The sequence below is a fragment of the Anopheles funestus genome, chromosome 2RL (assembly GCF_943734845.2).
Source record: "Anopheles funestus chromosome 2RL, idAnoFuneDA-416_04, whole genome shotgun sequence".
In the NCBI taxonomy this organism is placed as follows: domain Eukaryota; kingdom Metazoa; phylum Arthropoda; class Insecta; order Diptera; family Culicidae; genus Anopheles; species Anopheles funestus.
Window position 1 is genome coordinate 65,264,141 of NC_064598.1, and position 24,061 is coordinate 65,288,201.

The 24,061-nt window shown below is 39.7% G+C and overlaps 2 protein-coding genes across 3 annotated transcripts; one reads left to right on the forward strand and one right to left on the reverse strand.

Annotated features, from left to right (window-relative positions):
- The first annotated feature begins 360 nt into the window (after positions 1-360).
- Positions 361-2,648, forward strand: LOC125765571 (uncharacterized). The gene is made up of 3 exons (XM_049430866.1): positions 361-557; positions 641-2,161; positions 2,227-2,648. Exons 1-3 carry the CDS (start codon positions 423-425, stop codon positions 2,326-2,328), a joined length of 1,758 nt encoding a protein of 585 aa, XP_049286823.1. The 5' UTR covers positions 361-422; the 3' UTR covers positions 2,329-2,648.
- A 106-nt stretch (positions 2,649-2,754) lies between these two features.
- On the reverse strand, positions 2,755-23,068 carry LOC125765559 (protein real-time). Of its 2 annotated transcripts, XM_049430849.1 has the most exons (9): positions 21,962-23,068; positions 8,233-8,708; positions 7,672-8,152; positions 7,079-7,337; positions 6,879-7,000; positions 6,558-6,632; positions 5,684-5,942; positions 5,510-5,610; positions 2,755-5,439 (listed from the first exon to the last, which is right to left on the reverse strand). In XM_049430849.1, exons 1-9 carry the CDS (start codon positions 22,022-22,024, stop codon positions 5,263-5,265), a joined length of 2,013 nt encoding a protein of 670 aa, XP_049286806.1. In that variant the 5' UTR covers positions 22,025-23,068; the 3' UTR covers positions 2,755-5,262. The 2 variants fall into 2 exon arrangements, with proteins under 2 accessions (XP_049286806.1, XP_049286807.1); XM_049430850.1 differs by lacking the exon at positions 6,558-6,632 and having other exon boundaries at positions 21,962-23,067.
- Between the last annotated feature and the right edge of the window lie 993 nt (positions 23,069-24,061).

The following is a 24,061-nucleotide window of genomic DNA, read 5'->3' on the forward strand; positions in this document are numbered from 1 at the left end:
ATTAACGAAATAAAAGCTCTATATATTAATGGTTTTGGTGTGTACATTTCTTCTTTTCTCGTAATGCGAGTGCGTGTCGCTTTAAATATTTCACTAACTTCAATATTTGGTATTACGATCATATCTGTACTCTGGACGGTAAACCCTTGTTTGCCAAATGTTCCAGTTCTCAGTATAGATAAGCCATCCTAAGTGCAAAGTTGATTGTAGTGCGCCAATTAAGAAAAGAAAAACATTTTTTTTAATACTGTTTATCCAATATTTGCATCAAACGCAAAATACGCAATGGTACATACTGCGCACGCTCCGAAAAGCAAATAACTCAACCTGTTGAATGGAGAGTCCATTTCGACGGCTACATTCTGACGATAGGACGTCGATGTCACTGTGGCCAATTGTGATGTACGATTCCCGCTCGTCATATGGTGCGGCTATTTATAATCCGCCGTGAAAGTATTGATCAAATAAGTGGCCAGATCTTGGGCAGAACCAGCAGTTTGAGTACGGACCCATTACACACACAGCCCACGATGGAGTTAGCAGACCTTCCGAACGAAGTGCGTACAAATTAATCCTCAAAAAATGTTTCTACTTCACTTTATCATTCGTTTGTGTTTCTGTACACTGTTTATCGTTGCAGATTTGGGAGAAAATCTTCACCTTTCTTCCGGTGGATGAGCTGGTGACTGTTTCCCTGGTCTGTAGCACCTGGTGTGATGTAATCCGCACTTTTATCCTACCAAAGCATGCCGTGCTGCACGTTCGTCCTGTTCATCCCGTTACCCATCAATTGATTGCCATGGAGACGGTGCTTACGGAGCAATCCACTAAACCTTACCCCTGGGCGAATGTGAAAATAACCATTCCAAACGAGGAGCTTCCTCGCCGTTCGGAGTTTGTGCAGTTTTTCAAGCACCAAGGACACGCCGTGAAGTCACTTAGTCTGCAATGCATCCAGCTGACATCGGATATACTGGAGGTGTTTCCTCAGCTGTACAACCTTGAACGTCTCTCCATCATCAGCGAGTCTGAATCATTGTATGGTGCAGTTCCTGCAAACGTCGAAGTTGCACTTACCTCGCTGAAGGGTCTCAAACACCTCAGATTACATCTTCCCTCGTATACCATCCTGCGCAGTGTTAACTTCCTTAATGGAGCAAGGCTCGTTTCACTTTCTCTCGAACGGTTTGAGATGGAGCTGCATCATCTAAAACCGCTGCTGAACGATCACCATCGAACTTTGCGCGAACTAACTGTACGTGTGGAGGAGATGAAGCCTTTGCTAGCGCTGCTGAACTCCTACGCTGAACTCAAGCTGTACCGGATCAATCTGAAAAGTGCCGGCAATGAGGATGATTTCTCCGATGAACTGATAGCGTTGTACGAGCGACAACCGCAGCTACGTTCACTTACGATCGGGTCGGAGCTATCACTGCGGGCGGTTGATGCACTACCGAAGAAATTGCTCCATCTGCAGGAACTGGAAATCATCGCCGAAAGCATCAACAACTGTAAAGCGCTTAGCGAGTTGCGACAGCTGCGCCGGCTTACCATGTGTCTGTACGATGTCCGTGCCTGGGATGAAACGGTACAGATTGCCGATGTGACGGAGCTATCGTTGGCAGTAACATTCCCACTCATCTCACCGGCTATATTCTGCTCGTTCCCGAACCTGCACCGATTGTATCTGGAGGACGTAGACGACGATACGTTAATGCGTGACATCGTTGTCGTACGTACGCTGATGGAGTGTATGCGCAATGTGCGAGTGCTAGATCTGGAGAACTTTGTATTCAAAGAGCGTGAAATACTGAACGACGGTGTGTTGCGCTTTGAAGAGATGGAACATGTAGAGTGTTTGAAGTACAGCTGCCGGGACATGTCTGATGCATCGCTGCTTACTATGAATCTGCCGAACCTGCGGGAACTTTATCTAACGCACTGTCCCAACGTGTCGATAAAGGGAATATCCTTTCTCGTGTGTAACTGTCCACTTATCGAGCGAATGCATCTCGAGTCGAACAAACGCGGGTTCGAGGATGATGGACTGGAGATGATAGCCCGTAAGCTCACCCATCTAAGAAGGCTGGTTTTGGTGAATCTACGTGCAATTACCAATGTTTGCTTGGATGCGATCGTGAACAACTGTTTCTATCTTTCGGTATGTGGATAGTGCGGATCGAATAATTTATATGGAGTTGTATCAATTTTTCCTGCTCGTTTCAGGATTTAACCATAACACACTGCGTCGGCATCACACTGGAAAAGGCGAACGCCATCGAGAAGCTGTCGGGTGTAAAATCTTTAAAAAAATTAGTTTACAGCTAATTACGTTACATTAAAAGACGAACCTTCTGCAGTGTTATAAAAGTACAGTGAGTACTAAAAGTATTCGTCTAGCTGCATATTTTGCCCAAAAAAAGCTTAATTCTGAGACGCGATAGGTATAGCACTGTTAAATTAACGGCGATTTAGTTAACTAACAAAGCTCACAACTATACGAAAACTTTTTGTACTCACTGGTGTTACGGCATATGAGAGCTTTCAGCAAAAGACAACTTTATGCACAGGATCTTCAAAAGCTTCCAAACAATCTCTAATACACAAATAAATTTTTGTGTAAATTATGCTTACAATAACTCGTGTCCTTTTTTTCTTTCCTTAACTGCATAAACATTCTGACGCTTCAGACACTTCAGACATATAAGATTATTATTCGAGCATGAAACAAAAACAAAATACTCGAAGAAGAAATTTTGCATTTTAATTACATATCTTTATTTATTGCAAGGTGTGTCGACAATGCAAATACTTCCACAAATTGTGTATTGTGTGCATTTTTGTATCATTCGCACTAGACACAACACACGGACAGTGTGACAAACCGGTTCATTCCATTAACACTACTTTGCACTGAGCTATAAATTGATTTGCCACCACCAATCAACAATGGGGCCAATATGTATGATTTTCTGTACCATCGTTTATTTCCACCTGTTTCTACTGTCTGTTGCTGCTGCTACTACTGTTGGATGACAATTTGCTATCACTTTGTTCGCCGTTTGCAAAAAAAAACGTGTAGTGCACTACACTAGCCATGGCTTTGAGTTTTTTTTGTTATTATTCCTTTTTTAACGCAATAAATGTGCATTTGGAAAACAAAAATCCCCAAAAGAACGAATAGGGAACTGCAAATCTAACAAACACTTCCATACACAATGGCTCTGCTGTACGGGAAAAAGCGTTCTAAATGTATTTTTTGTTGCATATCAGGTCACACGCTTGCAAATCGTATGTGGTTGTTGGAATTTTTGCTTTCATTGTTTTTTTTTGTTTTGTTTAAGAAAAAAACGCTACTTTATTAACAAACTATGCACAGGGGACAAACAGGGATTCTATTTTCTTTTTTAACATAATTGCGGCAAAATTGTATTTCACTCTATCCGCTCCTCTACTAACAAACACAGCTTCATTACACACACGACGATCGTACTAATTGCTATAGCCATGATTCACCTGGCGTCTCCATCAAATGTATAGGCGTATGAATTGCATAATCATGTTTTGTAGTTTATAATATTTATAATATTTTTTTTTTGCACAAACAGAGCCAAAACTACAGTCAAATTATTATAACCGCGCACGTATATATTACCTTGTACAGTTTCATACTTTATCAGACTTCGAGCAATACATTTGCGGCGGTGACGTATTGATGAAACTGTTTCACACCACGATTGTGTGGAATATACATATCTAGTTAAAAATAGTCAAAAGTCACATCGAACGCAAACATTACATTACGCATTAAAATGATCGTTAAACCATAGCTCGTAAATAAAAATCTGGTTTCGCTAAACCTCGGTTCTGTTTACTACAATACAAAGGGGAAATGATTTACGCCCGTACTTATATCACCATTTGCTTATTCTACCCAACTTCGTCATTAACCAGCAATGATACGAATGTTTTATACCTTTAAAAATGGGTAACACACAGTGTGTGATGATAATATGTGGCGGTGATTATTATATGTGTTTTGTTTTCAAATAAAATTGTTACTACCTAACCTATTTCCTTCCATATCCTTTTCCCGCGAAAACGTTGCGTGATAAATCCGTACGAAAAAGTCAGATTTTGGTTTTTTGTTTTGCTGTTCACTGTCCCGTAAGCTGCGTAAAATTCTGACCCACACTAAGTTTCTAACCATCTTTAGCTGGAATCCTTTCGTAACGATGAACCAAAAACAAATGGATTTGGTACTATGTTTTGCTGTGCGTTTGTATGTATGTATATGAAAGCCTTTTTTCAACTACGGCACACATTGAAGCTGTATTTGTTTTTAAGCCTTATATCAATACAGGTATATCTTACTATCTGGTGCAATGTTTGGTTTTAAAAATTCAATTTTTCAATCTCACCTACCTTGTTTTCCATCGCTTCTTCCTTAATACCTGCGTGTAAATGGTGTGTATTTCGTTACTTTGCTACGTACTCTGGATGCGACCATACGCGTCCGTTGCAACTGCACTGCATAATTGCTGCGCCTCCACCGTACGTATTGTTCAGTAAAATTCCTACTATTTATTGTCCTTTTCACATAGGGACACACACGCTCAGCCTACTTGAGAAAGGACGGCAGGGAAGTAGCATCTTTAAGATCCATTTAGTATATAGTTGGTTTAGTTATTCTTGTTTTTCCTGTTTGTTTGCGCCAAAAACATATCTTTACACAATCTTACATATCTACTCCGAGATCCGTTGTTTTTTTTTCTTCCACCAGTTCAGTGATTGTTTGTTCTATTATCCTATTAATTGATTATGCTTCACTCTCTTATGTTGCATTTCATCGTGCCGATAGCCGGTGTATGAATGATACTTTTTTGCAGATCTCTTTAACCTTTTTAATGTACACGCACAAACTTTGTATTTTCGTAATTAATATTCGATTCCAATGAATGTTGCTTTTCAGTTTCCATGTATACAACCTTCCGAACATTAGTAGTGAAACTAAACCTGTGTGATTGCTTTTGCACGGTAGCTTTGACTTCTTGAAGAGATTACGTAGCAGTTTGCAGCTTGCATAAGAGATTCGTGTTTTGGATTGGATTGGGTTCGTATATGCTACGGTGCATCGGCAGGCTGATGCGATGTCGACGCGTTGCTAATAAACGTGTGGGAACACTCTCCCGCCTTTGATTGGGCAACTGTGGCAGCCGGCGACGAGGTCATATTCAGTCCCCGTTCAGTCTCATACGTTCATCATCGAGATTGTAAGCTGTTTGAGGAGAATCCCGACTGTAGACTAGTCATCGAACCTTTGTAGTTCGCTGAGCTGAGAATTTCGTGGAAATACATCAGTTGAGCAGGACCGTCACAAGACGGTGGACACATCCATTGCAGCACGTACGTGCCAGTGGATGCCATTTCGTGTGAACCCTATGGGAAACAAATATACAGTAAAAACGTTTAGCGATTGGATGTATTCGAAAAAGGCACAAATAATTACCTGAACGCCTTCCTTTGGTCGGCATTTTACACTTTGCTCGATTTTCTTATAATTAGTTCCTTCCTTCAAATCGGGCAAATCAAACACCGAGGAAAAGTCATCTGCAAAGGAAACAACAACCAAGTTATAGCATAAATTTAAGGATGCGTTCGAGGTGACTGTCACCGATCGTACCGTTTCCGCTTTGCTCCAGTTCCTTTTCGGTGTGATAAACAGCAAAAAGCGTATCATTTTTCAACACCTCAAAGTCCCACGTGAGAACGCTCTTCGGGTCCGTGTTGCGTATGAGCAGCTCGAACAGTTGGCCGGGCTTTAGATCAACCGCTTTGTAAAGACCGTGATGATCGTGCGCATGGATTGCGCCGTTGTTTTCTTCGATCGATTCCGATTTGTAGAGATGTTTCGGCACCAAACCACCTTCATGGATTAATGTCTGTGTGATTGTGACAGGCAAAAAGATAAAATAACAGCTAATGTAATAATGGAAAGAATTTATATTATGCTTATCACTTTAATAAAAAATGAGCGATCGAGCACAAGCGAAATAATTGAATGGTTGAATGCATTTTTTGGACAAAAATCGAATCGTAGAACTATGTGAAGGGATCAAAAGCTAGCGCTTGATGCTAATGCAAATACCGCGAAGAAGGTGGACAAATGTATGTTTTTAGATGTGAATTGTTACGGAACCATGAATGGACGCACAGCGGTTCATACTATGAATCAAATCATGTGTTGCATGAGAGCTATAAAAGCGGGTGTTTTTCGTTGGCGATGCATGAAACGGGCAGCATTAAAAACAGAAGGAGCGAGCTTAAGGGACAATACATTTGGTAATGCAACAGATCATACACAATCGCACACACACGTACACGCACATGACGATTGACGCAGTATGAAACAAAATGAACATAGGAACAAACACGAAAATGCATACAAAAATTTGTTGGGGCGCAGTGATTCAAGTGTTTTGACGATGGTAATTTCCGGATTTGAGCGTAACGCGCGCTAGCAGCGTCAAGGGAATGAAGCTACACAATAATCTTACACAATGACACGCGCTCAGAAAGCAGCGGGTGTATAGTTTAGCCGGTACCGGTTCCACCACCGTCAGTATGCTGGGCTGCACAGAATGGCAAACGACGGTATGGTTGCGGTTAGTAAGATTGAGATACATTTCGATCTGTTTCTAAGCGAACAGGCCGTACGGAAAGAGAATGGAAAGGATTAATAGGATCGTTGGCAATTATTTTTGGCCGAGGGGGATAGGTTTTTTGCAGCGCGTAAGACGCACTCTTGGTGTGTGTTCGCACACTGAACCATACAGGCGGAGATTGCTGGAATTGTTGCCATGCGCCGGCACACTTACATTGCACGATCCGCCTAAAAAGCTGGGAATCTTGTCCGTATCGATGTACTGCTCAATACCATCTTCGGCGTGCATACAATCGGGACCACCGAAGAATAGAAACTTGGAACGTGTGTTTTCGTCTGTAAAAAGAGAAAAAAAAATTCAGTTGACTGTTCTTTTTTATTGTTGTACGGTATATCCTTCGCATTGCTACTCACCGATGAAGGTGCTAACGATGGTCCACAGGACGGGAAAAACACGCGGTGCCCGCACAATTAGCACACGCCCCATTGTTTCCGGGTAGTTTTTCTCGACCGTTTCGATAATGCGCAGCAGGGCTTTAACTCCCGGACGCCACAGATGGCGCATCGAGAGCCCGTCGAGGTCGACCAGCAGGCACCAGTTCCAGATCGGTTTGCCAAACAGCTTGGTCGCTTCCTTCATCAACTTCAGCCCTTCCTCGCAAATATGCAGCGTCTTCGCACAAGTGAGCAATGAGTGGCGCAAAAAAGAAATACAAAAAAAATCAGGAAACATTGTTTACTTCACAAGCGGCATATGACAACCGATAACAACCAGATTCAAGGGTTCCCTTCATTGACCTTATACAAAAGAGCGACACTATAACCCCAATGGGAGGTTGTTTGTTTTTTTTTTTGCACAAAACGGAAAACGATAAGCACCACCATTGGGGTCAAAAGGCGGCTTAATGTCGAGCACTTTCGCTAACATAGCGATGCCGTTGTTCTTTGTGCGCTTCACAGATAACACTAAAAGATCCAAACAATGTCATTGCCCTCGCAACACGTACCAATTTGAGCAGCTCATCCTCACCGACCGACTTTAGCAATCCTTTGACGTCCATCGTACCGAGCCGAAGAATGTACAAAGGTCGGCCATCCTTATCGTGGTGGTGCCAACCGCCCGGGAAGTACTTTTCCACCACGGCCGGTGTTTTGTACTCGCCAAGAATGTCGTCGATACGGTGCTCCTTGCGCCATTGCAATGATTCCTGCAGCATTCCCGTTGCCTTATCGATGCTAAAATCGCGCGCGCGCAAAAACCGCAACAGTGTCTGATAGTCCGGTTCCGGATGTTCGGACGTACCGTGTTCGAAGCGTTTGCGCAACTGTATCAGCTTCGATTCCTGCAAAGGTGTCAACTGGCCGAGATATTTGGCGATATAGTCAGCGTCTAGAATGGAATTATCGCGCAACAGTGGTGGCTTTTCGGGTGGTGTTACATTAGTAACTGCGGCAGTGGTCGAATTTTCCATCTCTTCATCGACCCATCTGTTGAAGGAAAAAAGGACCAAAAACAGTGAAATCGAATTTACTTCTTCCCGTGCGTATCCTTCAGTTACTCTACTTACCTTTCCACATGCGTGATACCTTCCTGCTTGAGCTCGTTAACAAAATACTCAATAATTTCTTTGCCTTTGAGCGTTGTCTGGGTGTACTGCTTCATTCCCATTTTTTCCATCGAATGTTCGATGCCGAAAAAGTTCTTGATATCCAGCGTGGCCGTCTGGTCGAAGCATGTCCAGTCGGGATTTTCCGGGTGCGCATAGTAGCGACACTTTTCGAAGATTTCCACTCGCGTGGCGAACGATTCGTTCGTTGCCTCGATGTTTAGCGTGCGAGTTTTCATGTCGAGGAAGTTCTTCTGGATGAAAAACACCACATCGACACCGATGATCTTCTTGATGAGGTAGGGCGCCTCGACGGCTATTTTGCAACGTCGCTTCGTATCCCGACGCGCTCCCTTGTCGTACAGATTGTCCTCGATTATCTCGCAGTCCAGCACGATCGGCATCTGTGGACAGGTGGGGAAGCGACGTTCATAGGCCTGGAGAGATTGAGAGAAAGAAAGAGATAGAACCGTAAAATACATTTGTAAACCAAACAAAAGCATTTTCAGCGATTTTAGCGAATATTTTATTCCACTTTCAGATGTGAATCTAGCATATTTTCGCTATTATGCTTTATTTTAATTTTTTGTGCTATGTTTGATGTTGCACAGAAATAATTTGATATCTATTAATTTGTAATATTCGTTTCAGAAAACAGCAAGGCAACTTCTTTAAAAACTTTTTTATTTCTTTAGAATTCGAAACCTTGATCTGGATAAGATAGAATTTCTTATAAGGAGGTGTAAGTTGAGGCCACCTGCATATTAGCAGGAGACTACCCTCCCAAATGACTGATGACTCGGCCAAATCTTTTCGTTACTGTCTTGTTTTAGACGAATTTTTTACGAAGATCACTAGCCATCTGAATGGGATCCATATGCGACGACCAGAGGTTTTTAAGATAAATCTCAAACAGAAGATGAAATTCAAAAATTTCGACACCAAACCGGAGTAACCATCACGAAGGCTACAAAAAAAAAACTGTGACAAAAGCCAATATTCACTTTTTTGTTGGCCTTTGTTAAGATACTTCCCAGATACCATAAGATAGATCGTCCATACATTTTTTTTGCAAGACTTAAAAAATTGCAATGATGAAAAGAAATCATGTTGACATTGTAGAGCCGCAAAAGAAAAAAATTGCATAAGTTATTACGGAAAAAATAATTAATTACCCTAAATATGACTTCGGAAAAGTTAATTTTACGCAGTAAATGTAAAAAAATTTAAAATATGAAAAAATCTGTTTAAAAAATTTTTGATTGAAATATATTTATTTGTGAGTTTTGAAGTGTTTACTTCACGTGCTTCCTGCTTTCCATGTTATTTATATTTATAAGTAGTTCTCCACTAATGCTTCGTAAATACCCCGGCAAGTGGATGGAGTGTCACATGTGGACACATAGAGCCAAGAACGTTATCTTTCAAACTGAGGTGTGATTTTATCATCATACGTTAGTTTGTCCAACGATCGATAAACGAAGTTGTTGAGTATGTTAGCATCGTTGTTAGCGAACAAAAGGATATTTTTAGATTAAATTGAAGCAAATTTAATTTGATGTTTGTGTAACGATTGACGTTCCTGCAATATTATGCCAATTAAAAATAAATGCAATAAATTTGCTACTAACAAAATGGCAAAACGTACTGAACGACCTTACCGACAAACCCGCCACACATTCGGTAAAATTGAATGTTTGTGAATGACAATGAGAAAAGTTAAACCGTACACATCTCGTTAGTGGCACGAGTGTTCGCTCAACTGTACGGTAGAGCTTTTTTCATGCTTCACCTATAAAGCGCTCGTTCAATGTAGCGCAATAACGTATGATCACGGAAAAAGTCTTCGTCAAACCATCGCACCCATCCCTCCCTGGTTGATTACCGTTGACATAATCCAACTGGGAGGATGCCCAACACGACGTTGCTGCTGCAGTGCTGGAATGGTGAAGTGTGTGTGCCAAACTGGCGGGCAAAAGCTGCCTTTTTGCCGTACAAAAAAAAGGACCTGCTCCACTAACAGGATTTGCTGAAGTAAGGGATGATGGTTTTGCATTGTTTCGTACACAGCCACAGCCTTAACCTTCATCATTACGCTCAGCCATCGGCAGTGAAGGCAGCCAGTTATGCTAAAAGTTTTGTCAATAACCGTCGTCATTGTCGGACTATGTCAATCAAAACCGTTGGATGGTGTCCTCGAAAAAGGGGAATCGTTCCAGGATCCACATTTCACAAGAGCACTAGAGGGATTTATCATGCAGCAGACTGTGAACGAGCTTCTGTGCTTCAATCAGTCTCAATTGACATTGCAACGCAAAAAGGGCCGTAGTTCGGAGAGCAAAAAAAAACCTTCAAGTCCATGGTGACCTTCACCCAGGGATACATGATAAGAGCAAAATTTTATACCGAACGGAAGAAAAACCAACAAACACACACACACACACACATTAATGGAAGTCGATTAGAGAACTGAACTATTGACCTTTGTCAGTTTTTCCTTTCCGAAGGGGTTTTTCATCGGCCTCCGTTAAATGGCCAATCAATTAAGCGACAATTAATGGGTAAAAGTATTTCAATGGAAGATAAATAGGTACAGCTTAGGGCACATAAAACACGCATTGCATTGCAGTGGTACCTTTATGTTTTCCAATCTGCGATAATAAGAATCGAGTGCCAATGACACCGCCATCAAGTCTGTGTGCCGTACCTCATTTCCTACCACGTCAAGGATTTATCAAAAGCAAACGCCCACACTGATCATCAGTTTATAAATAACGTTCCGTTTATTCCGTTTGCTCCACAGGGCACAAAACCATGGTTTATCGTCAAGTGGGAGAGAAAAACAGGGTGGCTTGAAACCACAACCCGACCCAACACCGATCGGGCACGGAATCAGTTTCGTTCCGCTTCGTTCCGGGAAGATTCCGGACGCACCATCCTCCTCTTACGATAGAGTAGGGGGCGTAGGTGTGAAAAAATGATACTTTTCACTGTCACTGACAAGTGCAGCAGCAGCAACAGGGGCAGCAGAAAGGAGATTGGCAAAGTACGTGGTGAAATCATGCGCCATGCAGGCCGCACACATTGTCTTCCACAACGCGATGCTCACCGAACGAAACAGTAGACCATGGTGTCGCTGATAAATGGGTCTTTTACGGTGGGTCTTGAGTGCAATCAAACACACACACACACAACACCACCACGTGCCTTTCACGATCGCTTCGGTCGTTTGTTCACGTTCGTGACTGTTTTGCAAGTTTGCCGCCCCTTCCTTTAGCCTGTGGTTTGATCAATATGTTGCATTAGCGGATTGAATGGAGCATGTAGCCGGGTAATGCAATGAAAGCAAACATATGGGAAGGTGTCATTTTTGGGTTGATGGACACTTTGTTCACTTGTTGAGTAGTTGTGTGAGCCCGTTTGCAGCGAATGCCACTAATCATACAATTTGCGCTAAATCGGTTACACGGTGTAACATGGATGGAGTTAGAGTAAGAAATTGGAAATTGTCACAAAAATGTATGCCGTAAATCAAACTGTAACGAAATATTCCATTGCAGATGAATTTTACAATAACGAATCATTTGCGATCAACAGTTTCAAAGGTCGTTTTAATAGATTTTATTTTGCCGAACAATTAAGATAATTTAATAAACAGATAATAATAAACAGGGGGCGGCCCGGTGGTGTATGTGGTAAATGGCGCCAGTTCCACATGACAGGACCGGGTATAAATTCCCATACGGATCGTTCCGCCGTAGCAAGGACTGACTATCCAGCTACGCACTAAAAATAATAATGCATGCCATTACTGGCAATTCTTGACTTTATTTGCCCGTAGCAGAATTGATCAGTCCTGCGTGAAAGGGGTTTGTGGTCCGGGCGGGATTTGATACCCGTTTCTGTTGAGAAGAGACTTGCGCCACTAACAACTCACCCACCGGGCAGATTATCAGGTACTAAAACGTAAATGTGAAATTCGCGACCTAGGTGTTACTCTTGACGATATATTATGTTTTAGGCAATATCATGAGGAGATTATCCAGCATGCCAATAGGACCCTATGTTTAATATTAATTTTTTTTCAGGAAATTCAACGAACTATATTGGTCGATGATCCGATGATCGATATTGGAGCATGATCTTATGCCCATACACCGAAATTTAAAAAACAGACTGACATTACTAACTAAGACCTAAGACCTAATACCTAAGAAGTAACTTACTAACTAAGACATAAACCTAATATTATGCCAGGGAATGCACAAGGAAATGTACAAATTACGTAGTTCGACGACTACCGTGGAATGATCGTTACTCATTGTCACCATACCGATCACGTTGTCTGCTTCCGGGCTTAGAGACTCTTCTCTAACAGACGAAGAAATATATAAGCACAAGCATTGTTCATCGCTGGGGTACTTTACGATAACAACGATGCACCAGCAATAATTCAGCAAGTAAGCATAAGTATTCAGAGACCGATCACGCCACATAAGTATAAAATGAACTTTACGACTATTTTGAATTGCACGAAGACATCAACAAATTTAGAGACAGATTACATTTTTGTAGAATAAGTTGATATCTATGAAAAAATAAACTTTGTTCGTCAAGTTTTTAATGTTATGTAAAAGCTTCCTTATAATTTCCTAATTGTACTTATTTTTAAATTTTCTCAATAAGAAATATGTTTGCTTTTTAGCAGCTAATTTGATAAGGTTTCGAAAAATAATAATAAGCATTTCGTGCGATTTTGGCTGCTGTTTGGCTACCTGAGAAGATGTAGATGGTAATAGTCACTGTACATACAACTCTATATGCGTCGAGCCATTAAAAATAGCTAAAAAAATTAATTAGATTCAGACAGATATACAAATGGATGACATTTTATCAAATCATCAAAAAAATGGAAAAGTGAGAAAACAAATATTAAATTGTTTAAGTATAACTTAACATTTCGACATACATAATGTACAACAACCAAGAAATTGGACTGAAAAACGCAGTAACAGCTTTATCTAACTATATATAAAAATTATTTCATATGAAATGTTTACAAATAATGTAACATACAGATACAAGAAATTAAAAAACTAATAAAAAATAACGTAAAGGTAGAAGTAATAAAAAGAATAAAAAAAGGCAATTACAACTAACTACTTCCAAACCTTTATAACTAAATAAAGCAATTGGAAAAAAATACATCTAACAAAGTATAGAAAGTATCATAACGTCACATGTCAGAAGTCATATTTCATTTATATTATATTACATTTATTGATTTTTATATTATCTTAAATTTTATTTTTCCTTGAAAAAATCCCACGCATAACATCGTAATAATTAAATATAAAAAATTGCTTTTAAAAATACGAAAAAAATCTTTTTCATGTATATTTTTCCTGTATTTAAAAAATATTTAAAAGACAAATCAAGAAATTATAAAAGAGATTGAATAAATAATTTTGTGTCGACAAGATGAACGGCTTAGTTCTCACAAGAAATAACAAAATTGGTTGCGCACAGAAAAAAATCATAAACTCCACATTACATTATGGCATAATGTACATCTTACCATAGTAGATTTATTAAAAGGCAGGGTAATAATAGAAATATCGCCCAATTAAAGCATATACCAGCTTTAATTTATAAAAGTTTGATTCACTTCACCTTTACTGTTCTCGTACCATTTTATCATAAAAATCTATCGTGTCAACAAATCTATCATTTAAATACCTCCCATGACCATGATGTACGGTGTATAATTTTCCCCATGCATAATCACAGACAAACGTGTCGACTACGAGGAGGTAGAAGCACAGGTGTCAGTTTGATTGTATCTTCTCAGCAACTCCTCTGTAAGCCATTCAAACCTGCAACAAGATTCGAACGTGCCAAATGGGGACACACTGAGAGTGACGACACGACGTTAAACTTTGACTTTTCCATTCCATTTTCCCAGATTGGCAAACTGATGCGTGACACACGTATCAACAATCCTTGGCGCCATGAAGGAGACGTGTTACTGTGCAGCAAGCTAAAAGAAAATCGATTTGTAAGAAAGAATGCAGCTCCCCAAAGGAATCTTGTGCACAAAGAGTAAGAGTTGGTTCTAACTTTTAAGCAAACTAAACCTGCATTAACAGTTGCTACATCAAATGGGAACTTCCTTAGGGGGGTGAGTTGCTGTTAAGTAATTCGTTTACATTTATTAGTACGGCCTCTCGGCGACGGCAGTGTTTGGTGCCGAACGCTATACCGCACGGGGAAATGTTGTCAACGCAAGAAACTGGGCCGGTTGTTGCGTGTTCAAAAAATGCAAACAAACAGGTCCTATGGTAGGGCCGTTTCAATGCTTAATTGAGTATGGTACCGAAAGCACATCCTGGGTCCGTGGTCCATACCTGTACAATCGATACTCGGGTTCCACCACTAATCATCGGCTTTGAACGTTGATTATCCAATCAGCAGAATTGACCGAGACGCCTTCCCCTCTGGCAACAAATTTCTACCATCGCGTTGCACGTGCGGTTAGTGCCACAGACCACCTGGCATCGCTCCTTCAAAATATATCTACTATTTTTCCAACACCGGATATACCATCGATGGCCACTAATGGATTGTGGACTTTGAGTCTCACACCAGGAAACTACCGGGTATCGATCCGAACCCGGGGGTTTGTTTGATATTCAATTCGAACGGAAACCCCATAACTGTGTCTCTTAACTGAACAAGAATCATGGGAGTTCCGTTGGAGTTGTTCGCCCCCATTTTTTTTTTGCCCGCCGTCAAAGGCATCGATTTCCTTCACTCCCGAAAACCATCAATCATTCAGTGGCAGGAGCGAATGAAAAACGCAGCACCTGTTGTAAACTGCAACCATTATTTGAACATAGCGCTAAGAGTCCCACATTTGGATGTGGAATGTAAAATGTAGGAACTCAAAACCATCATACAGTTAACCCAACCAGCACTTGTTCTCCAACCATGTTTAACGTCTTTCATTATTTAAAGTTCTAAGTTAATAAAGCCAGCTATCGACAGGAGAATGCAGGTGCTTGCAAGGACGAATAGATTAAGTGAATGACGTCGTTTTGTTACATTGCGTTCCATTCTGCGCCAATCTGACCTTAGCCCAACGACCAATCCCTTCAATCCATACGCTGCTGTGGTGTGCAAATATTCAGAATTGTCTATCATTATTTGTCAAGATCAAGTCAAAGCTTAGGACAGAACAAACCATTTCCATATGGTTGGTTCAGTCCATGGATCCAACCTGCTACCACTGGGACCATCATATGAAACGACAAATTCCATTCCCTTTGCCCTTTGTGCGAATTGTAAGCATTGGGACAAAAAGGGTCAAACCGTTTGGCAATCCATTGTGTGGCTTCAGCAACCATTTCGTGGGAGGAAAGTTTGCTAAACAAACATACGTTTGTGATGTTGCCGGCCGGAAATATGGTCAAACAATTGGTATCTATGGACCCATTTCTACCCAAAATATCGTTTTGTTTACCTACGCCAGCACAGCCATAACTGATGCTATGCTAGTTGGTCCTTGAAACGCAAAGCTTGCATCGGATACGAATATTTGAAATGTTGAAAACGGTCGCTTCTGTTGCATCCGACGTTTTGCATTAGAATCATGTGTATGGGGCTTTAAAAACCCAAAATCAAACCTTTCTAATGCGAATGTATTATTTCACATGACATCGATTTTGGCGGCAACCGAAACCATACAAAACAGGGCGATGCACCTGCCACAACAAATCTATCTTTAGCATTTTTGCCGCTATGGTAGACATTTGTTTACGTTCAACTTCCTATGCTAGCCGATTAAAGCAATTTGTTGCATGTACTTGTGGCGTACGATTAGGCGAGGTAAAAGCAAACATACTTGGCCACGTTTCTTCCGACAGACACGTGGTGTTACGTAAAGTTTATCCTTGTTAATTATTTCGTAATTCTTTCTACTAACTTGACTGCAGTCTTGATGTCATGTCTTGCGTCTTGCCAAAATGTGGTATTTCAATGTACAAAACATTTAGCGTTTTCTGAGTGTCGGAATTCTGAGGTCTGTGAAAATTATTACATTAGTTTATTGATTTTTTGTTTTGGAATCGTATTAGGATTTTTAAATTACAACATTTTTAATGTTTTTTGAGACATAAAAATAAAGAAGTTGCCCTACTGGCGTACGCCTTCTAGAGATGAGAATATTCACTCTTTTCAGTGAGTTGAAACAGAGTGAAAGGGTGGTTATAAGGATTTGAAACTTTTACTCACTCTTTTGAGAGTCAAAAGAATATTACTCTAAACTAATCCATTAATTACTCTTTCGTGTTTTTACTAACTCATGCTCTGTGCCGACTAATGGCTCACTTTTATGCGTTTGAGTGAGTAAGTGTTTTGTTACTATTTTTGGATTTGAATCATTGTACTGCAGTGATCAGTTATTAATGTTTGCTGTAATTTCGTGTAACGCTTATTAATTTGAATTTAATTATTGGAAAGTTTTTTTATTCATAAAAGGCTGCAAATGGTTTGGCGTAAACCGTAGTTTAAAGCATATGATACATATAAACGCATATGAGTGAGTCATTTGTCTGCACAGAGAGTGAGTGAGTAAGAGTTATAAAACTCTTTATGCTGAGTTGAAACCATAAACTCCTTTGAAGGAATAAACTCACTCAATCACTCTTACTCAGTGTGCACATCTCTAATGTGTTCAAATTCGTATCTGCTTCTACTTTTATAAATATTACATAGTTCTTTTCAAAATTATAGAATCACCCATTTTAGCTTGTTTGTCAATATTGTGAAAGTATTACATTTAAAGTTATGCAAAAATTTGTGATTGTAGAGAAATTTATAACCAGTGTTAACATTTTTAACGAATTTTAGTACATCGAGTAAGATTTGAATAGATCAAATACATAGATCAACATTTTCTTTTAACTTTTGCATCGATTGGTTATTTATCAAAGACTTAAAAAAACTTGCATTTGGGTTTCCAAGGCTTTAGGATCTCCTTTCTTCGGATATCTTATTGAAAGCTTCGATTCATAATAGACGGACGTCGAGAAATAAGTTCAGCTAAATATAGATAAATTTAGTAGTTTTAGATGAAATCGATCAGGAGCTTTGGGTTACAAGTTAAACTAACCAGGTTTTCAAAAACCAAAAAGTTAGAGGTACAAAAAAAATCATTGAAATTAACTTTACAAATGATTAAACCGATGCTTTTGGTAGTTCACTTGCAAGGGTCGTTGTTCGCATTCGCTCAATAAATCTCAATTGATGTACTAATGTTTGTTAAAATAATATAGAAACATCCCAAAAAGTGTTATTAAAATAATTATGTACCTATAAATAATTTATAAATAGTAACATTGGGGAAAAAACAGAACAGCCGTATATTTTTGAAAAGAACTGTTTTTCTTAATTTTTAATTTAGTTTCCAGACCATATTCATCTTTAGCTTTAATCATTTCTATAAATTAAAAAAACAACCATCAAAATGCACTAGAAAAATTAAACATCACAAAAACACAAATCAACAAATCGATCAAAAGCTAAAACAAACACAATCGCTCACAGGTAAACGGTGAAATTGAAAGTCCTTTAAGCTTTCCTCACTTTCCCAGAAATTGGTTCAATCAATCCATGCTGTAAACGTGGAGATTGTGGAGCAAATAAAATTACGCTATGTTTCTGGTCTGCCCAAAGACACACACCCATACACCCATATGCTACTAAGTAGTATCCGTATCCGACCCAAAGAAAAACAGTAAGATGCACAGACGAAGATGTTGCGAAAAAACCCCGTACCATAAAGGCCATTAATGTCGCTGAAACGATGCACTCTTCCAGGTGAGTTGTTTCTTTGTTTTGAGGGTTGTTTTTCGTTCGCCCCCATTACGGATGGTTCCACAACACAGATGGCTCCCTCACCACTCAATGGGTGGTCGTAATCTCCGTTTTTTAATGATCATTTTTACATATCGTGGAAACGCAAGCATAGTACATAGTCCAGTACGTTAGCCAGCGGAACCGTCCGTTCGGTGATTTACAGTGCTCAATGGAAAGCGACAGTTAAACGTTTTTTGTAAAAAAAATAATCTTCTTTTGTGGCACTACATCCTCAAGAAGTCTTGTGGTCGGCCATTACTGCGTCCCTGCGTAAGCGGGAAAAAATCGTAATACTTAATCAATAAAGGAGCAATTTTTAAATTGTGTGCTAGAACTAAACTAAAACTATTATAATATACAACAAAAAATAATTATTACTTTTCTTTAATTTAATATTATAATACTATTCATTAAACAGTTAAACATTCCAGTTTAATGAAGAGAAATTCAAAAAGAAAACATCATTTGTGAATCATTTTCAACCGATTAGAAAAAAAATCTTAAATTGAAAATACTTTCTCACTGTAGCCAACCACCACCAACCATGCAGTCCTGCCGGCTTGTCTGGCAAGCGGCCAGTTAGTATAGGCCGCTGCGAGAAGTGACGTCGGATTGCGGCACAATTTTGGCGCCGTTTGTCGACCTTTACAATTTCATTACCACTTGGCAACACTCCGTCCCAGTCGGGAAGGGGATATATAACAGCTGACCTGATCGGTATGGTGTGGACACAGTACTGCAGTGTACAATGCATCGCCCCGCATCACCAAAGATAGGGGAAGTTCCTTCAGCTAACTGACCACACTCCAGTGGGGTTGATGTGTGATTTAAAATTTATTACTTTTGCAAAACTTTCCCTCCCGCGTTCTGTCCCTGGGGACGAGGAAGGAAACCACCACAAGTAAAAAATGGCGCGAAAACCCCTCGCCGTAATGCATTCCATGAAAGTAGTAGAAGCTTCAACATTTTTGTGTGCCCCAACTCCACTGCCTGGCCAGTCCTGGCACACTGGTTGGACTCACGGGCGAGCAAAAAATGATGGGAAAATGTGCACAAGGTGTGTTTTGGTGTGCGCGCGCACACGCATTCGCTTACAGTGCCGTGCCGTCTAACCGTGAATTCCACATTTACCGTGGCAAATTCTGCAGTCCATGTGTGTTTGAAGCGATGGTACAACCTTGAAATGAACGAACAGCTCCAAACTCAACCACCACTTTTTAATGCATTTTCACTTTAAAATCCGAAGGAGAAAAACGAGTAAATCAACCACCCAGTGAATGGGCGGAAAAATTTAATACGCCACCTTTTTTCGGGTCCCTCTACTTCGAGGAGTATAAGGGAAAAGATCGATCTTTCCTTCATGGAAAGGGAAAAGATGAGGAATATTCTGACCCATAGTACGAAGGGTTTAAAATAGATCACAAATAAATGGGATTATCGTACGACTGGGAGACATGTTGGTATTATATGTCACAACAATTTTAATTTTAATCAATTTCTCTGCGCCAGTGCTAGTCCCATTGCCCAACTGCTGCAATAAAACGTTAATACCATAACTCAGATGTAATTAGTGAGCAAACGTTTGCGAAACGGTCAGGCACGAACCATTGCTTTTGCTTAACTTTCTACATTAAAGCAAATCCTACTTCCCTTGGACATATCTTTGTGCAAATTGAAACGAAACATTTGTCACGTAAAGTTCATAAAATGAGACAGCGAGACGCAGAGGTACTTCGTAAAGTAAACTTTTGCCATTTTGTACGGATAAAGCTCAAACGAACTGGACACATTCAGATTGCAATTTCAGTTACAGCATCAAATTGATAAAATACTCGCAGGAGACCACTGTAGCATCATTCAAGGGTGCAATGACAGGGAATGAAGGACTCTTTGTGTCTCGAGTTTTGGAGTATCTTAGTAATAAAACTAAATACTTTTCAGTATATATAGTACATTGACGGACAGTGGGTGGATTGCAGGATTTGGTTTGCTAAAATAGACATTTACTTAACAACTGAATCGTTCCAGTAATACGTATAATTTCCTTTGTTAACGTTTAACTGTTTGTTTTGTATAAATTTAAATTACCTGATACGTTAGTTCTTATACATTTTCTTGATATATATTCTTTTTTATATCTTTTCGCACAACGGCAATCTATTCTTGATTTCAATTACATTTTCATAGTTTGTAACTTCCGTGCACTTTCGAGGTCCTTGAAATTTTCAACAAAAGATGTTAGTAGAGCTCACGATGGACTTCCAGCGCCAATGGTGGACCAATTTTAATCAATACGCTTTGGCGCCTTGCCTTCATTTTTGTAACATTTATTACTTTTTCCCTCAGAAACGATCCGATTACGTCCAAACGGTGACATTTAAGTGCTTGCACGAAGAATTTTTCAAACTTTGTTCTTAGGCGTTCGCTTTCAACTGTTCGTTCTATGCTTGAAGTCTGGAACGGATGTGTATAGGAAAAGTAAATTAAATGAAACACTATTTTATTATTTGATATAATCCATTAAATTATATCACTAACAAATAATTTGTTGGTGTAATGAACTATTGTTTATTTGAATAACATTCATAACATCATAACATTGTAACATTGTACTATGTAAAACGTAAAAAAATATTTTATCCTTTTTTCTACATTCAGTCTAGAACTTACACTTTGGTCGTTGAACTTGACTTTTATTATTAAAAAGTTAACAAAAAAAGTTCATGTCAATTATGAATAAAGTTGCTTGAAAAATGTTTAAAGGATGCAACTATTTCTCTGCAAAGTTATCAAACTTTAGCTAAACTTTTGTTTACACCTAAATATTAATGTATGAAGCAAATTGATACAAGTAGGTCATGCGTCTGTGGCATTTTTAGATTGCATAAAAAATAACATAATCAGAACAGTTAAATTACACACATACAAAGGTTGCGTCTGAAATCGGACACAACCTTTGTGAGGTAGATGCCAGGGTTGATGTTATGAAGGTCATTGCGAACATTCCAACAAATCCTTCGGATTGAGAAGCCAACAATCAGCAACAACAAAAACACACAATTGCAAGAAGGTAAACAAATTGTGTAGACACAATTCGAGGAACTGATTTGTGGGAAAAGATAAAAGGAAATAAAATGATTTCATTTGTTCAAGGTTTGCCGCGCATTCTCTGGGCTAGAGCGCTAGTAACCGGATTTCCAAATTTCCCGGCATTCATTCATCTTTCATCTGTTATGTTTTTCCAATGAAAAGCCATAACTTCTAATGGTTTGAGTTTCGTTTTACTTGATTCAAGTAAATACGAAACGAGCATGTAGTGTGGAATTCGTGTGCCATGGGGATCAGATCAGATCGTGCTAGTGCTTTCATTTCCAATATACAACTTAAAGTAATGCGACACTGTTTTACGACGATGGACACCCGTGGCAGAAGAAAACCCGAAAATAAACAGACCATCACAGAGCTACGGTAACGAAGGTTGCTCAGGGGCTTTCTGGGGAAAAGCGACTTAGCAAACCTGTAAGACTGTCGTTAAACGTCCTTCAGCACATCGCACATGTGCCTCCGGCCGCATCGGTTCGTGATGGTCAATTTGCCGTTATAATTATCGCCATCGTCACCGTTTCGCTTCGATCTTGGTAGCCCTGCAGCACTTGTTAGCATTGGCAGCCAGAAGGAACCAATTCTGCTGGGTTCAATTGCCCAATAGGATACACCAGGGGCAGGGAATGAGAACGTTATACATGCAAAAACAAAGAAAAACAATTCTTACCGCCACAACCAGCTCGAAAGGATATTTGTAAATCCTGACGGGAGAATCATACTTTTGCACCATGCTTTTGAAGTTAATCTGCTCGGTTCCTTGGACTTACAGTGGAGAATAGATAGCTTGGATGTGTTTTGATTCTTGTTTGAATACTCTATTTACACTGTTTCCTTAATGTAACAATCAAATCTCCCAGGGTTTTTCTTGCTTCCGGCCCAAAATTTTCCACTTCCTCACGTTTATCACAACCGCACACCCATACACAAACACTAATAAACGGACACACTTTCGCTTCCGTAACGAAGCCAAGGAATGATTCTATTTAGCTTCACTTCCGCCCTTTCAGAACCGGTTTGCTGGTACGCTTTTGCTGTGCGATTGCTTCGATCCTACTTTTTGCCTTTATTCACTCAACGGTAAACACACAACATCTAGGTACGTAAGTCAACAACACGGGTGGTTACAGTACAGTGGTACACAGAAACCGTCGTTGCGTGAAATATTTTTTCTCCCACTTGCGTACCGACGACGTTCGCGAAGAAAAGCGTACACTTTGAAGAGGGAAAACTTTGGTGTGAAAAAGTAGTTTACGGTTGGTTGCTGTGTGTGTCGCGTCACTGTAAATCACTCACGAGAAAGGAAACATGTTTGCTGTGGGGGATCTGTTAAGCTTGCAATTGTTGACACGTTAGCACCATGGAGCCCTCATAGCAAATAGCCGCGGTCTTTAGAAAAAAAAAGACAACGTTTCAACACCACGCGAAACTGAACGACTTTGTGGCCCGAAGAGACAGACTGTTGTAGATGCAGCTGAGCGATGGTGAAAACATGGGAATACTGCTAAAACACGCACCACAGACCATTTAAACGGGACACCACGAGACACCAACAGGAGCACATTCCTGTTTTGTTGAGAATGAAATGATCTGGATGGTTGGTCAGGTTGTAAAAATTAGCCTGATTAGCACGGACGAAAGTGAACCAACTCGATTGTTGTGTTTTGTGTAAGTGAGTGAGAGAGCTAAACCACGGAGCGTTGCAACTCGTCCGTTTTGCATTACTGCTCCGCTACAGCTGTGGTAGCACACCGTCTGTTGTCGTGGTGTGCGTGAGACCGAAAAACTGACAGTTCCAAAGTCTGTAGAGTAATGAGGTCGCGGATTAGGCTTTGTTGACATTGCCATCTTGGATTTTCATTTTGACAGTTAGACGTCCTTGGCTATGTATTGGTGAATTGTTTACTGAGCAAATTTCAGCGCTCGTAGTTTTGGCGACAGTCGTTGCAACGTTAAAATGTGGGGAATATATGCACTATTCCATAAATTTCCATTGCGCATTGTATTACACGATAATCACACTAGTAAAAGATTTCGTTTTAAAATAAAATCTACAACAATTAACCGTAGGATGTCTTGAAACAAAATCATGTTTACACGAGCAGCTGAAGCAGCCTCCAAAACAACCGTACACATACAACTACACAACATCGTGTAGGAGCTTCGGACACCTATCTGTCATTTTTATTTTTCATTGTTATTCCAAGAGCTGCCAAAACCCCTCTATTACGAGACCTCATTACTCTACAGACTTTGGACAGTTCACAAACGGAGCTGATGCATAGAGTACAAGGTTGAATCATTCCTTTCAAATTGACAGTTCAGTTGCCGACATTAGCAAATATGCGGTTTTGAATTTTTTTTATCAAGGTGTATTTATTTTGAAGGTGAATTTTTATTTATTTTTCCTATGAAAAAACGTTGTTGTGATTTAGAAAAAATCGAAAAAAGCAATAAGAAACAAATCAGAAAAGTTCCAATTATTTCCCAAAACAAAGAAAGCTAATGTATGTAGCTGTGTACGAAATTAAAAATTTTTATATTCAATACAGCCTGAGTTATTACAGTTTTAAGACGAAAAAGTTCCATTCGTCATACAAAATGTATGGCATACCCGTGGGTATGCCGGTCGTAGACTTGAGGGTGTAAATTTGGTCGTAGACATTCCGTTTTAGAGGGAGATTTACCAGACTTTGCTTTATTTGAGGTATTTTTATTTTTATTATTATCTTTTATTCGTTATTATTTTATTCGAGCATATATTTGACTC